We start from the raw sequence: 14,459 nt of genomic DNA on the forward strand, positions 1-14,459 counted from the left end.
GCACAAACATCAACTGTCACTGCTGCGCCTGAGACGTAGAAAGTCACAGTCCTCGGCTGAATGTGAACTTGTTTTTCTGTATTTGAGCTTTCACTCCTCCTGCGCGCTGACTCACCTCCCTCCCTCCTTCCCTCCGTCCCTCACTCTGGCCTTCACTTATCACACAGCGGTTTAAAAAGGAGCCGGGGGAGACAATTCGCTGCTCAGGATGAAAAGGTTCCTTTTCATTTCAGAATAGTTGAGATTATAAGACTCAATTTACGTGTTTTTTTTCTGAACGATTTTTGGCAATCTTGAATGAATTCAAGTGAATGAATGTTGTCGAACAATATGGAAGGGGGGAAGTTACTGCCTCAATCAAGAAGTCCTCCAAACTAAATGACAAAATACTGTAGCTAGTTAGAAATAGACCCATATGAGTGTATTCTTAACTGGTGCCCCTATTTGGACATCGGCATTGTTTATCTTTTGTGTCTGATCTATATCTGAGCTATTGTTACATTTTGGATATGCTTAGACACACAAACCATTTGTTTAAGGTTGTAGAGAGGTTATAAGATAGCTGTGTTGACTCTTAGGTGATATGGCTGTGAACAGTCACACAATTTGTTGCCGTATCCACCAACCTGGCCTTGTCACTATAAATACGTTATCAACTTGTACGATGTATGGACATGACCTCAATCGTTATACTGACCTTGATATCACTTGATTGTTTGCGTAAGAATGTCACTAACATTTCCAACATTGTCAACACCCAGCAGCATTAACAGCAGGGTTTTCCCAGCCATCATAAGATATGGATGCAGCCCTTTTCTTTCTCTCCACCTCAGCTGACTTGTCCGAAAACTAAAACAACACTTAAAAGATGACACAGTGTAAGATTAGCCAGAAAGTCCAACAGTTTTTTTTGTAGTTTTATCCCCCAACAAGTCCCCTCCCTCTTCTGTGAATTCTCAAACAAAGTATGTGGCTCACAGGCCGTCCATCCCTGGGAGCCAACCAACTGCAGTACACCTGCCAGATAATGTAGAAGGTGACCACTGTGTTCTCGAAGCTTTTCTATCAGTCGCAAGAGGCATCACTTGGTTTTATTTTAGTAGCCAAATTTTGTATTTATTCTCAAATTCAGTAATTTTTGGCTACTCCTGTAAAGGTGTTAATTACTTTTTAAAAAATGTACACGTCCAATGTCTGGATATTCTTAAGAATTAAAAGTTCATAGCTCTTTGAAAGGGTGTTCTTGCTATGTTATTGTTAGTGGTGTAAATCACCAGTTTCATCACAATATGATATTATAGCCTATAGATTCTTTGGGCAACGTTACAATATTTGCTGATATTTCAAACTCTGCCACAATTGGATTTCGGTTTGATTCAATTTAAGGGCCTGCCATCGATGTGAAATGATAATATCTGCCCATTTAACACAGTCTGTTACAGAAGAAGCTGCCATCCCTTTCCTTTTTTGCTTTTGGCCATAAACGATTAAAACAACACATGAATAATGTAAGTACTTGTAACTGCTTAAGTGCAGTAAAGTCTACTTTAAACTGACTCCACTAGCACACATAAAAAAGCACATGAGATAAGTTAACCTCCAGGGCTTTCTGTCAGAAAGACCTTTGGGGAAGAAATCTTTACATTTCTACCCAAACCATCATCTTTTTCATAAAACTTCAGGTCCATCTGGATTAAAGTCCTGAAGGCAAACTTCTCCAAACAGCCATATAACAACTAAAGTATAACATTCAGCTCAGTAATAACAAAAAAATAAATAAATAAATGTTTTTTGCTAGTCACACATTATTAGCTTTAACATGTTCACATTGCATAAATTAACCTAGCGGCTAGCGGACATTTTTCCTTTATTTACATTTTATGTTATTATTTTTCTTACTCCCCGTTGGTTTAAGTCACTTTTCTCCCAACAGAACAGCTGGGTCAAATTTCAGCCTGCATGTACATTCTTTCAGCTGAACATTGTTGAAACGGAGCAGCTAATGTTGCTACAGTGAGAAGTTAGCAGGATGAGATGCCCGACCTGGCAGGTAACGTTACGTTGTGTTTGATCTCCGAATAGCATTGTTTACATACGGCATGTGCTGTCTGTTGATCCTTATTTTCTCCGAAATCCAAAATATTTCCATACTGCGAATTTATTCCAGAGTAAATGATGTTATCCACAACGTCTTTCTCTTGGCCACCTGCCATCTGCCTGCCGCTGTTTGACAGTGACTTAGACTTTCAAAATAAAAGCATATCGATGACGATATGGATCGATGTTTTTGCTTTGCATAGATGACACTGGATCTTTAATCATTTGATTGATATATCGATCCAGAGCGATGGATTGTTACACCCCTAGTTATTATATTACCATCATATCAGTGGCATAAAATGGTCTCAAATTGGCAGCAATACTGTTTATTGTAATAATATCTGGGACTGTATATCGTCCAACAAAAGTAGTTATCGTGACAGCCCTATTTCGACCCCCTTACTAACATGTTTTGCAGCTCTATAAAAATGTAACACCTCTTTTCCCTTCTGTTCCTAACAGGCACTAATCATAAGTTGCATGACCACAAGGTTCTAGTCAGGTAACATAGAATCTGAACAAACTACACTCGCCTCAACCTCTGCTTCACTAGAGAAAATGGTGTGCGTGTATAGATGAAAACAACTGAAACTGTTCAAGTTAGCCTACGTAGGGGGGGATAGGCTGATGCAGTGAATGATGATTGAAGTGACAGCACTGTGTAGGAGATGCAGACTCTCAGATGTGAGGAGGGGTAGCTGGGTGAGTGGAGTTTAGCGGGAGAAAAGGAGAGAAGAAAAGGGAGAGCCATCACACAATCACATGATGATTTCTGAAACAAGGGTAGCTTTATAACTGCGCTCGTCTGTAGCAACCAAAAGCTCCACTCAGTAATTCAAAGACCAAATTAACACACACGCACATGCACACATACAAGCTTCCTATTAGTGACACACACAGAAAACACACACACACACACACATACGCTGTGTACGCTTGTCTCCGGGTAGGTGAGTTGGATAATCTCATGACTCGCCTGACCTCCTCCATACTTCCTGCCAGTCGTGACACTCGATTGGCTGAGAGGCTGAGCGCAGGGTGGGAGGGGGAGTAGGCTGCCCCAGCAGCAGTAATACGAATATTATATAACCTTGGCAGATGAGGCGGGGTGAGGGGAAGAGGAAGGAGGAAGAGGAGGAATGAGCAGTGAGAGAGGACTAGAGAGGGAGTCGGTGAAAGAGGCGGATGTGATGGAGAGAGAGGAAGTGAGAGTTGGGAAAGGCAGGAAGGGGAAAGTACAGTAAGACAGTAAAATTACACAATGAAGACAAAAAAAGTCAGTGACCAGATTTTTTTTTATACATAATGGGCTGACGCATGCATGTAATAGGGCTGCACAGTATTACCAAATAGTTAGACTGCATTTAGCTTGGCACATTTTTTTAAAAGAGAAATAACATGATGAAGAATGGAGACATACATCACACCTGCGTTGTTTATACAACATCAGTAACATCACAGCATTTAAATTGATTGCGTTTTTCATTATCTACATGTGTTGTGCTACATGTGCGATACAGTTGGATTTAATTTGGCTTCAAATTTAAGGGATGGGCTGTAAGAATTAATGACCCAACCAATACAACAAAGAAAGGCGAAGAATACTAGACAGTTTTAGGGAGGGTGCTACGAACATATGGCATTCTCCAGTGTCTGAAAAGTGAAGCCGATAAGAAAGTGCCTTAGCAGGGGGCAACTCCACTGGTTCCAAATTAAGGGCCCGTCCCAATACCCCCCCTTAGCCCTACCCCTTGGCCCTACCCATAGATTTGCGCGTTCCCGTGAGGGGTAGGGGTGTCCCAATTCCTTTTTGCGTGTAGGAGTAGGGGGCATAATGAGGAGTAGTGGGGATGAAACTAGCCCTTCGGGGTGAGGGATTTCAGATGTTGACTTGCCAGCGAGGGGTAGACGTCACCATGGCTACCACCGGGCAAGAGACGGGGGAAAAAGTTCATACATAGCTAATGTTACCGTCGTCAGGTTGCTTGTTAGCTAGCTAGCTCGCTCGCTCGCACTATCTGGCGTCTGTCATCTGTCCTGTTCTGCAAAATTGTCGGATTTTTCACATTACGATAACACGCCAGCTAGTATAACTATGCTGCCTCGTAATGTTAGCTGGTTAGCTAGCTAGCAGAAGTTAGCTGTCGTCTGTCGTTCATCAAACGAAGCATGATGAATACAGCAAACGGGATCGGTAGGATGAACTCAACTGGAGACTCCACTGTAGATGCCGGTTGGAAATGTAGATGGCTCGTGGCGTCCTATTAAAAATAGTTATGTATGCGTGAACGTAACCGACGCGGTGACATAGTGAGTGGTGTCCCAATTCCGTGGGAAAGATTTCAACCCCTACCCCTCGTTGCTTCATTTCGAGGACCAAGGGGTAGTGGGCAAGGGCTAAGGGGTAGTGGACAAGGGGGGTATTGGGATTGGGCCTAAGTCTCTTTGTAAAAAACACTATGAGAAAATGACCCTACTTCTTCAATTTATTACCTCAGTAAAGATTTTCCTAATGCATTTATGGTCTCAATTGCTAGTTTTAAGTCTTCGTAAAATTCAGCATGATTTTCATTTTGTAAATTATGGCCCCATTCAGAGTAAAATAGATGATAAAGTAGTGTATGCTTTAGAGTGTGGCTACCTCTGTACTGTGTCGCTACCATAGTACCAATTAGTACCATAGTTCTCAATCAGATCCACCCCTCACTCCCCCACAGTTCCACCCTTTCTTTCTAAGGTGGTCACTTCTGGCTCCAAAAAACCAAGATGGCGATGGCCGAAATGCTAAACTCGAGGCTACATAACAGCAGTCCACAAACCAATGGGTGACATCACAGTGTCTACATCCATTTTTTTTTAAATGCGGTCTAAGGCTATAAAGGATTTGTTTACTGGCACCTGAACCTGTATCATTACTGTCATATTTTCTTCAATTAATCAGCAACAATTTTTGACGGTAGTTTGATCTTTTGAGACATTTTTAAGCTAAAATGCCAAATATTTGTCAGTTCCAGCTGCTTCAATATCAGGATTTGCTGGGGGTTTTATTTATTTATTTATTCTTTTTATATCATTTTATATATTGTGTTCATAGCGCTGTTTTGGCGCCATCTTGAGCAGCAGCCTTCTAGCCTGCCTGTTGTTTGCTTTTGCTCCTAGAAAACATTTCTATCTTGTGTACTTGTATATTCTGCCAGACATTCAATACTATATTGTTCTAAAACTGGGCCCAGTGAGTGACCCTGACCTGGGGAACCTAGTGGTTGTCTGGTTGTTAAAGTTGTGGTTATTGTACTTAGTATTACTGTCATTTGAAGCATTATCTGGCACTAGAATTTCCTTCAGGATAAATAAAGTTCTGTTGAATTGAATTGAATTGAATTGTGATCTGAATATCAAAACATGATATTTGAAGACATCACCTTGGACTCTGGGAATGATAAATGAGCATTTCATGTTTTGTCTGACATTTTATAGAAAAGTAAAACAGCTAATTGATCATTGTAACTGAATCATGTAAGCACGCACTCCAGAAAATGTCATTCCAGTCTACAAGCTGAGTGCGTCTACCCCTAAAATGGGTGAACAAAAGTATTATGTGTTCCCCTTTGAATGTAGATTGCAACCCTTTCTCTGTGGGTCTCCAATAATGGATGGCCTTTCAGGGAACCCACTCATTATCAGAGTGTAGGTAGAGCATGGAGGATGTTCATTATGTGCCAAGGTTGCCGTGATAAAGATGGAACTTAATATTTTGCAGAAACTACAATGAAATCAGAGCTATTCAGCTGAGATAAATGTGCTTGGAATATACAATAAAATCCATCCATCCATTCAAACAGAAGCTGTGTTAGTCATCAAAAGTGTTTCATAACTAGATTAAGAAAGACAATGTGTTTTCTAACATTAGCTTTCGACATAGTTCCCGTAGACATCTCAATGTTTATTTTGTCAAAGGGAGCAGCTACAACTGTTTTTATTCAACGGCGTTATATAATATATTAATAAAAGCAAGTCAGAAACCACACTCACGCTTACATTATTTTCCCCTAATGTCTGTCATAATGGCCAAGCCAGTCAGTTTCCACGTCTGTGTCAAGCCTCACCACTGTGAATGTTCTCACACATATATCAGCCTCCCACTGCCCGTCGCATACTCTCTGCTCCCTCCTACATTAACCTAAAAAAAACAAAAACTTTGATCTCAATGGAAAAACGATCCCCTCATCAGTTCCCACTGTAATCACTGGTATACAATTCCCCAGTGACACAGCTGTGGGTCAGCCCAGTTGAGACAGTCTCCCGTCATAGTTGCTACAGGCGCTTTGTTTGTTGTGGGCTGTCATTAGTGCTTTTCCACCACCTCATCATGCAGTGTTATGTCATTAGGGAAATGTATGTCTTAGCTAGATGCTTTGGTTTGATTTTGTTCTGATGCACATTAGATTAACAGTTGACACGTTCATGTGATGAATCAAAAATCAACATCCTGATTACTGAACTTATCAACAGTGGGAAAAAAATGTACAGCGGTGGCACCGCTTAAATCCAAACTGAGTCATTGATAGAGATATGTCAAAACAGATTTCCAGTTGTACATTGTACACTATATAAATATACTATTTCTGTAGAGATGGAGAGGATTGTGTGTTCTTATTGCAGCAGGTTTTAATTTCTTGTTTTGGTGAGTCTGGTTGCCCCTCCAATATTTCTGCACAGCCTGCTAACAGGATTGACACATATTGTTAGCACATGTTCACACACAAGAAGATGTGTTTGTAGGTAGAAGTAAAATAATGAGGGAGCTGATTGGCGGCATGCCTCAGAAAGTAAACACTGTCCAGCCTGCTTAGTCTTTTGTCACATTTGTCTTTTTTAAGCCTCTGTGCTTGACTGGAGCAACCGATTTTGTGCAGTGACACACGCATACGTGCTAAAAGCAGCGTGAGCGTCGAAAGAACAGCAAAGAGCATTGAACTGCAACCTTATTGTGTATATTCATATTTTTTGCTCAAGTTCCTCCTGAAAGTAATTGTGATGGTGTGTGTGGGTGTGTTTTTTTTAGATTATTACGCTTTAGTTTTCTGCATGTGTGTACCAGACTGTTTGTGTTGTGTGCTAATTACTGTGTGCAGCATGCATTTGTCTGTGATGTGCTCTCATTTATAAGCACATACAAGTCTTTTATATTATGTGTGTGTGTGTGTGTGTGTGTGTGTGTGTGTGTGTGTGTCAGTGACTGAGAAGGTGCACATTTTTATTGCTCTCTGGTCCGGTATGGAGGCATTCCTAATGAGGCTTGAGTCTCTGCTGCATGGCTCAGAGCCACACTTGTTGGCTCAAGCGATGGGAGGAGTATGCGAGTTAGAGCAGGAGTAAGGGGGGGTTATAAATGTTTAATTCAAACACCACCCTGTGGTCATTTTACAATACCCGCATTTTAAGTCATGACTGAATAGAACAGTATAGAGCTGTGTAACATGCAGCACTTTTTAGCTTCACATAAAATACTATAGATCAAGTCTTGCAGTGCAGTTGTCCCTAATAAAAACTCTAATGATCTGCAAAAATAAGAAGCAAATACCAAGTAAAAGCCTCCACCAACTTCACTTGGTTGGTGATCTCCTGCTTCACTGGCAGTCTTTCTTTTTTCCGGTGGCTGAGCAATCCCAAGAGAGCCATCACAGGTCAAGCGCTGCCCGATAATTAATGTTCACAGCATCGTCATTCAAATCCAGTCATAGAGGCTTTAAGTTGACAAGTAATGAGAGAGCCAGAAACATGAGCTGACAGCAGGACACCATACTCCTCATAACGGAGGTTCAAAGAGGACCGTTCCTATAAATATCCTACTACTGCCATACTGGCGATCCAAAGTTAAGACCAGTACATATTAGAAAGCATCTGCCAAAAGGTTCAGAGTGCTAGTGTCGCAGATAAAGTCTAACCTGTGTACCGTTCAGGATTAGGGTGAGCTGAATTAGTTAATTTCGGTGTCAAGCAACTGTGGAAAACCTTATTGACAACACAGTCTGTGATGTATCCGACAGTTAACGCTACGTGCAGGATCAGTTGCACAACATGGTGATAAAGACTGTTAGGGTACATATTTTGGTTTGTATGTAGGATTTGGGTTTTAAATGTAGGTCGGAGTTTTTTTTTAAGTTGATTACTGTACCTCTATCAAAGACTAGAAACGGTTACAGGTTGTGGGTTTAATACGTTTCACAATGATCCATACACAGTCATTTAGGTATGAGTCATCAAGCCTGCTAGGTCTGTGGTTGAGAGATGTGTTTCATGTTTGAATATACCTTTGGTTGCAATGTATTTTGTACAACATTTTTATTTGAGGTCACAAAGGTAATAATCTTGTAATTTTTTATGCAGCAGCACCATGTTGTATTTATTTTTTCTAGTTTATATTAGATTGAATGTGTTTTAGCGTCACTGGAAATGCACAGACGGATAATCACTACGTCTGAAACTGCATACTCTGCACTACACACCCAATATATGTACTATTGTATTGTGCAATTAAAACATACGTAGTATGGATCCTTTCGAAATCACTAAGCTGTAATTAACCACGTCACTTCCTGAGAGCCTCCTTGTCGGCTGGAGACACGTAACCATGGTAGCCCATGCCAACCCATGCTGTACTCGTAATTTAAAAATAATTCAAAACCTGTTTTCCGCCTAGCAAAGTGAAATCTTACACTTCTTATATACTTAAATTGAAGTATTATTGACGTAACAGAGCTGCCTTGGTCACTGTCTGTTAGGAATGTTGTCCTCTACTGCATTGCATTGTGGGATATTTAAGCAGGTGTTTCCGGTGTTGGAGTACAGTAACTTTTCACTGGACTTAGTATGCAATTCACATACTATTGGTTTTGTACTAAAGTTTTGGACATACTAAAAAATCTCACCTACTGTTTTAGCGCACTAAATAGTAGGGCCGTGTATCAGTACTCGATACTTTTAAGGAGTCGACCAAATTAACCTAGTGCCGAGTAGTATCGGAACGTTTCCGCTCAAACGATACCTGCATTTGCTCCTTTTTGGGCCTGGGGTCTAATAAAGTCAAGCAAGGTGTATTTGACGGAGTCAGGAGTTTAGCATGCCGAGATGCAACCAAACCGTTTGAAACTATAGCTACTGTTGAGCCCCAGTCAAACTCAGAGTCCCTTTTTCTTTGCTACACGTTTTATCATCGGTTAGATGCCAGGTCTGGTTGCAATTGACACTGTGCCTCTAAAGCCTGTTGGGTTGTTGGCTACACACCTGAGCTGACGTTAGTTAGCGGCTTGAACGGGCTATACATACTTAGCTCAGTTAGATTCTTCACAATTCAATGGTTCAATTTAATTAGGAAACCATGAGCACCAAAGTGTGCTATAATTCATTTGACATTACTGGCATGGTAAACAAGAGAGGTGGAAAAAGTGGTGACTGCCCAAGTCTGATGTGTCCATTCCTCAGTTATTTATATTTCTTTTGTCTGTAAGGGTCCATCGATCAAAAAAAAAATAATTCAGCCACATTGTAGATAATGAATGAAGTACTCAGTTGGTATTGGTAGTGATGTAAGGGTGCTGGTATTGATAGTGATATCATACTTTTTTAAACGATACCCAGACCTGCTTAATAGGATGTTAGTATAGTATGGACACAGCAAATGTTTTGACTCTTTGACTCTTCCAGACTGTGAACAAGCTCCCTGCTCTATCTTCCCCCTCCATTTTAAGCCATCTGTGAAACAGTGCGATTGTATATTTTTCTGACGACTGCCAAAAGTAAAGCTGGAATCGCTTTCTGAATCCCGCCACTATTTGAACCCATCTGCATGTGTTGGGAATAATCTTGGCTTGTCCAGTGCTAAGCTAAATTTCTCAGCTGGCCTTTTTCCAAGATACACCACCTCTACTCCCCCTTGGTCGCAGTCCAATTTACATAAGCCAGTGTCGTCTTTCCTATGACCATGAGGCTCTGGCCTGTGAATTTAGGTCAGGCTTGTTTGGGGAGATAGGCGGCGGGGATGGCTCCTGGTCTTTAGGACAGACACTAATGAGTACCATTTACACACTGCACTCTCCACTGCTATCTTGCAAATATGGCCCTGTAGCTTGAGAGCCATGGAGAGAAAATGGGTAGATATCCATAGGCCTGGCCTGAATGCAAAGTCATTATCGAGCTTTGGAAGCCGACTCAGTTACTTGATGCTCATATGCATTCCAATGAGTTTGCTGCCAAAACAAACAAGGGAGAAAAGATTTAAGCCCTTCTAATGCTGTTAAATTCCTGTCATGGATTACACAGCAGTGTCAGTCTAACACTAGTTTGGAGTCAGTTTGGCCCCAACACGCCTCTTAAACCTGACATACTCTCTGCGCACATGCTGGCACTTTGCCTGCAGTACACCTGACAGATTGGTGTTGGTGTCTAGTTAGGCTTCACACTGCAGTTCAGGTGTCTCAGTTACTTTTTAGTCTAATTATAGACATATGGGGATTATGACAACTCTCTGTCTCTCTCTGTATGTGTGTGTGTGTGTGTGTGTGCAGTTTCTCAAGAGATTTAAATGAGGCTCTAATGTGCATCGTAACACAATGGGAGGCTTGGAGTGAGATTTAAAGCTTAGTTACTGCAAGGAGTGCAAGAGCTGTCGCCAATGATAGGCGTCATTGGGTTTGACTCATTTGCTTGCACATTAAGTATTAATGAGAAAACAATCAGCAAGCTCATCAAAATTAACAAGCCATCAGCTATATTGCACTTAAGTCAGAGAGCATCATCTGAGGACAACCTCCCAGTCAGTTATACTGTAATGAATGCTTCCTAAAGTCACTCCGAACATCTAACTTCCAGTTATTTGCCTGGTTTTGATGGCTGGGTCCATTTGTTCTGGACAGGAAGAGACCTCTGCTGATAATTAGGCTCCCGATACAAACCTCCTGAATAAAGAACACCGAGGGAATCCTAACTGGGAGTTCACACTTGGCACATGGGAGACGTTTCAGCAGTCCTCACCACACTGCCCCTTTAATTCTTTACGCAATACCACCAATGACCATTCAAGTCCTTCAGATCACTATAGGAAAAGGCATCAATCAGAGAAACAGCGGCACAATCGAAACATTATCCATTTTCAGTTCACACATTTCCCTTTGTCAACTGCATGTGTCCACAGAGTTTTCATGTCTCCTAGCAACAGTACGGCATACCATTCAGGCTGTCTATACTCATAAACCAGCCCTCAGCAGCCTGCCTTGAATTTATCATAAACATCTTTGCTGCTTACTCATCTTTACATATTTTCCTCTCTGTCTCTCTGTACATTTCAGCCCCTCACCGAGAACAGGAGAGACCAGCAGTACTGCAGTGCCGGGCCAAACCAAGCCCAGTGGGCAGACTCACAAGATCTGTTTGGTGTGTTCAGACGAGGCCTCGGGATGCCACTACGGGGTTGTTACCTGCGGCAGCTGCAAGGTGTTCTTCAAGAGAGCCGTCGAAGGTTGGTCTCACACGCCTCCATGCACGCCTCAGTAACTCAGATATGACACACAATTTGTAAATTACAAATCTAAATATAAATTTTAATGTTTTTTTTTTTTTTTTTACATTGATCTTTATAATGAAAGAGTTTGGCAACGGTGATAAAAATTCTAAAAGAAGGGTTTTTGTTTAAAACTTTTTGAAACAGATGAGTTGTGGCCATATTTACACTGGGCTTTAATCAGATTTACATATTCATGTCTGTGTATTCTATATTATGCAGCCACAACATTGTACATGTGCACCTAATAGCAACAGTTAGCATCTATTACCTCTGTACATTTTGTCCCAAAGACTCTCAGTCACTTGAGTCACATATAATCATGGAGCTTTTGCACAACAATAAAGCATCTCTGCTGTTTCTCTTTTCTTAGGCAGCAGAAGAATTAAATTATTTCCCAAAGTCCAAGGGCAGAGTGGAATAGTTCGGTGGCAGTTGTTGAACTTCAGTTGACCCACGTCACGTTCATGCACTTTTGCAATTTTGAGTCTTAGTCCTGACCTTGCATGTTACGGCCTCCTCTTCTTCTTGCCTTTCCTGTTTTTCCTGTATCACGGCAGTGATGACTTACAAGTAGTTATATTTGAAAACAGAAAGCCTACTCCAAAAATAATACACTATTTCTGTTAACACAGTTTGGCCTCGTAGAGGACTGGTATTATAATAGGCTTGGACAGCCATTCTTCTGCTTTGCTTCAGGAACATTAATATCTTCTAATACAGTATTCGGTTCTGGTCTCAGGCAGTTTGTGCATCAGGGTGCTTGTCTTGAACAAAATCTTGAGATGGGAGGGGAAGGAATGCATCTGACAAACAGAAAGTAATTTATGTTTAAGGATTTCAGCAATGCATTCCATCTCCCTCAGCTTCTCTCTGCTTCTGTTTCTCCATTTCCTGTCTCTCTAAAGCTGCCTTGACAGATGTGTAAGTAGGTTAAAAAGGCTTTTCTGAAGAGTGCGCTACTATTAATTGATTATTGCATTCATCAACAATGGGCAGGTAATGCCTTGGTGAACAATAAATAAACCACTCTCCATTTATAATTGACTCTGGTTACTAAATGCGCATACATGAGCCACTCTAATCTCTTGTTTTCAAGTCCCAGTTAGCAGGCAGACAGCATTGTCCTTTTCTTTCATTCTGTGCCTACATTCACTGTCTTTATCTGTCTTTATCTGTAATTAACGCTGCTACTAAAATAAAAGTAAGTGAAATCATTACTTTGAATGTACGGTGATGGAGTAAACATAGATTGACTGACTTCTGCAGCAGTTCAGAACTAAAACATGGCTGGTGGTTGTTGATGGGAAGACATTATTAGCTTCCTGCATACAATCAAAATTATTTGGGGCTACTATTCCTAAAATATGTGCAAAAACAATACTACAGATGGATTGTAAAATTCTAGATATCAACTCTGGACAATCTGCTACAGTTAATTTGTTGAGTTGTATGATTGTTGACTGTTATTCACCATATTAGCTTTATATAATGCGGCGCTGGTGTAAATGCCAAGCGCTCAAACTGAAGTTTTATTTTTGAAAAGAGCTGCCGACACTAGCACTGAGAAAGTTATATCTGTTTTGTTTTTCTCCCCCCTCTCCATTGTCCGGTCGTTGTCTCTATGGTGAAGGATGGAGAGCACGACAAAACACAGATGGTAAATAAATGCACTTTATATTTAAATTAATAATAATTACAATTATGATGATGATGATGATGGTAATACTATCAACTTTGATTTGCCCATGTCCCTGTATTCCTTCAGCACTGAAATATGACCAATCTGCCTAGACACATGCATAGCCTCTTCTGCCAACTATCTGTTAATGCATGCAAATGTTCTGATTTCTTAATTCAAGTCAGCGTTAATTGCCTGTGAGTGATTTTGTGCTCTTCAGTCCCTGCTTGGCACGTTCCACCTCATCATGGCAGGTGGTAGATCCAATAATTGCAATCACACCCTGTGTCTAATTAGACCTATTCTTTTGCACTTGAGCCACTTTAACTTCCTGAGATCTGATGTCAAAAATCACCTCTCAGCTCTTTTTGTTTTTGTGTTGTTTTTTTCTCTTGTGCTGCTCATGTGTTTTATGTGTGTGTGTTTCCACTGATGACTGTATCTAGGCCACATTCAGGATTCATCCTGCTGGGCTGATTGTCAACTGATACCAATATATTTTGACCTCAAATAACAGTAGTCTACAGTAAAATAACATCATTGTGCTGTGAAAACCATGTATCTCCAAAACGTTAAGAACAGAGGCCCTGTTTTCATCAACAAACCAATTAGGTTTTAAAATGGTTTATGTAATTTAGAAAGTTTGAAAGTTTTATATAAAGGGCCACTTTATGTTTCAGCTTATTTGACATTTTTGAAAAATAAAAACCCACACAGAAATTTTGGCTTATGTGGTTTTAACTGGATAGCAACAATAAGCAATTTCTGCAAAGAATGAGACCCACATTCAACTTAAGAACAAAAAACTTAAGTAACAGAGATATCTCAAATTAGTTACACCCAGCACTCTTAACAGCAATATTTGTTTTGTTTATTTCTAAGGTTTTTCCAAAGGATCATTATTGGCTAAAAATCATCTGTAAATTTAAATTTCTAGTCCAAATATTTTTTTGAGATGAGATTTTAATTATTTTTTGCGTTAAATTCCTCTCCACAGTGGTTTCCACTGAGCAATGTGCCACAATCCTCCCAAGTGTTTTTCCTCCATGCCGTTTAAAACTATGTTTGGCTGCTCTAAGACATAAAAGAAATGAGCTCCTCTACAAGACGTAAAGGTCC

The 14,459-nt window shown here is 40.6% G+C and overlaps 1 protein-coding gene across 2 annotated transcripts in view; it reads left to right on the plus strand.

Annotated features, from left to right (window-relative positions):
- LOC126386004 (glucocorticoid receptor-like) overlaps positions 1 to 14,459 on the plus strand; it is an 87,492-nt gene that overhangs the window by 42,013 nt on the left and 31,020 nt on the right. Inside the window, exons 3-4 of one of the 2 annotated variants that reach the window (XM_050038078.1) lie at positions 11,448 to 11,617; positions 13,293 to 13,319. In XM_050038078.1, coding sequence (XP_049894035.1) covers positions 11,448 to 11,617; positions 13,293 to 13,319 — 197 coding nt within the window. The remainder of the gene's footprint in view (positions 1 to 11,447; positions 11,618 to 13,292; positions 13,320 to 14,459) is intronic. The other variant, XM_050038087.1, reaches the window with a different exon arrangement.

The sequence above is a fragment of the Epinephelus moara genome, chromosome 3 (assembly GCF_006386435.1).
Source record: "Epinephelus moara isolate mb chromosome 3, YSFRI_EMoa_1.0, whole genome shotgun sequence".
Classification (NCBI taxonomy): Eukaryota; Metazoa; Chordata; class Actinopteri; order Perciformes; family Serranidae; genus Epinephelus; species Epinephelus moara.